This window comes from Cyprinodon variegatus, unplaced genomic scaffold, assembly GCF_000732505.1.
Source record: "Cyprinodon variegatus isolate N-32 unplaced genomic scaffold, C_variegatus-1.0 Scaffold198, whole genome shotgun sequence".
Classification (NCBI taxonomy): Eukaryota; Metazoa; Chordata; class Actinopteri; order Cyprinodontiformes; family Cyprinodontidae; genus Cyprinodon; species Cyprinodon variegatus.
Genome location: NW_015150651.1, coordinates 103,813 through 105,704, shown reverse-complemented (window position 1 = coordinate 105,704; position 1,892 = coordinate 103,813). Strand labels below are relative to the sequence as shown.

The 1,892-nt window shown below is 41.6% G+C and overlaps 1 protein-coding gene across 1 annotated transcript in view; it reads left to right on the top strand.

Moving 5' to 3' along the window:
- Positions 1-542: 542 nt before the first annotated feature.
- The window catches only part of LOC107087877 (Down syndrome cell adhesion molecule-like protein 1 homolog), a 97,596-nt gene continuing 96,246 nt past the window's right edge, over positions 543-1,892 (top strand). Inside the window, 2 exon segments of the mRNA XM_015379698.1 lie at positions 543-654; positions 657-791. Of these exon segments, the coding sequence (XP_015235184.1) occupies positions 543-654; positions 657-791 (247 nt within the window).

Below are 1,892 nucleotides of genomic sequence, written 5' to 3'. Positions count from 1 at the left end.
TCCCTGAGAGGATGCAGCTATTTCATCCTTTCCTCTATCCTTAATGCTTATGAAGTGGAGCTGATTCCCTGCAGGTAAAAGTGAAACCAGCTGCCCAGAAACCTCTGTGGGTTTTAGGAAGTCCCTGTAACCCTTGGTTAGTTTGGCACACTGTCCGCGCTTTGTGGTGGCTCCACACCCCGCTCCGCTCCTCTCTCCATCCGCATTGCATTTCTTTGCGCTCCGGATGCAGACAAAGAAAAGGGAAAAAAAATTTCTTTTTTTTCAGCCCGCCCTGTTCTGCAGCTGATAATCTAGCACCAACTCAGATGAGCGGGTTCCAGTCCAGCCTGGGCTGTGGGTCACTTTTCCGCATCCATTGCGCAGGAAGAGAAGCGCGGTCATCTGGGCGCACAGGTGGCTGCTCTCTCCAAACGGTGCCAAACCATCTTGCACAAGAGTGGACAAAAAATAAAAAAGTAATAAACAAACAAAACTGACCAACTGCAGAAGAATTCGATCTGCGTTTGATTTAAGTTAAATGAATAAAAAAATGGATTTGCATGAAGGATGCTGTGATGAGGAGAGGAGGGGACATGGGCGGGGCTGAGGCGCTTCTCGTTTCCCCTCCACGCTTAGCGGGGCAGCAGGGCTGGAAACACCTCCCGGGAGCTCAGTCCAGCACGGAGAGCCGCCTGGCCAAAGGAACGCGCCTCACACTAACCAGGATTACCAACAATTCCTGAAAAATATACCTGCTCTTTATGGCATGTGGCTTGTAACTTTACTCCTGTTGTACTCTCTCCAAGAAGGTAAGAAAATCATATTTGAGAAAATATCACACATTAACTTATTGCTATTTAAGGTGAATGAAAAGTTGCATGATGAAGCTGTGGTTCATAAAACATTTTTTTAATTCTGCATTATCATCGAGCTTCGACAGAAAAAAAAAAATCCAGAGATCTGATTGTTCTTGCTCATTAAAATCAAATTGTATGAAACTGTTGCAGCGGATTGAGCAGAATGCATTGCATTTATTTAGTATATATTTAGTTTTCATTTTATTTTATTTTATTTGCAGCAGAGCTCTCTGTCTCTCAGATGGTGCTGATATAGCGCGGATTGTTTTCGCATTACCAACTCCAGTTATGAATATGTAAAATGGCTGAATGGGGAGAATGAGGTGCAAACAGAGCGGGATCTGGGCAGAGATGAATATGAAAATAAAATAAAAATGCACTTAAAATTAACTCATTTGCAATTTTTGTTTTAAAAGATTTTTTTTCCACTTTGGTTCAAAGTTTTTATAAGTGGAGGTCTGTGATTTATTTTAGTATCTAGGTGCTTCCATCTTGTACTGTAGCTTCTGCTAATTGCAGCTGTTTGGATGGACTGATTGGAGGGGAGGGGGGGGGGGTGGTTGCTACAGAGACGCTCTTATTTTTAGGATGAGATTTTTTTTTTCTTCCTATTAGGGCAAATTGTTGTAATTTGATGGCAAATAAAAGGGGCCCCTTTTCTTCCACATCGGCCTTATTAGTGTAATAGGTCTACAGCCACATAAAGGCCATAATTAGAGCATTCAGGTTTGTCCTTCTCTCTTAATTCATCGCCCCCCCCCCCCCCCCTTTTTTTGTTAAATAATTTAAAAAAAAAACTCCTCTGACTTCTTTAAGCCTGCACAAATGTTCCCTTTAAATCAGCCAGGGTGTCTCCTGTCCAAGATGGAACAAATCCCTTTTTTTTGTTAAATAATAATAATAAAAAAACTCCTCTGACTTCTTTAAGCCTGCACAAATGTTCCCTTTAAATCAGCCAGGGTGTCTCCTGTCCAAGATGGAACAAATCCCTGTTGTGAAGTTGATCATTGTGCTTTTTTTTTTTTTTTTTTTTTTTTAAGGTATAGCTACTGG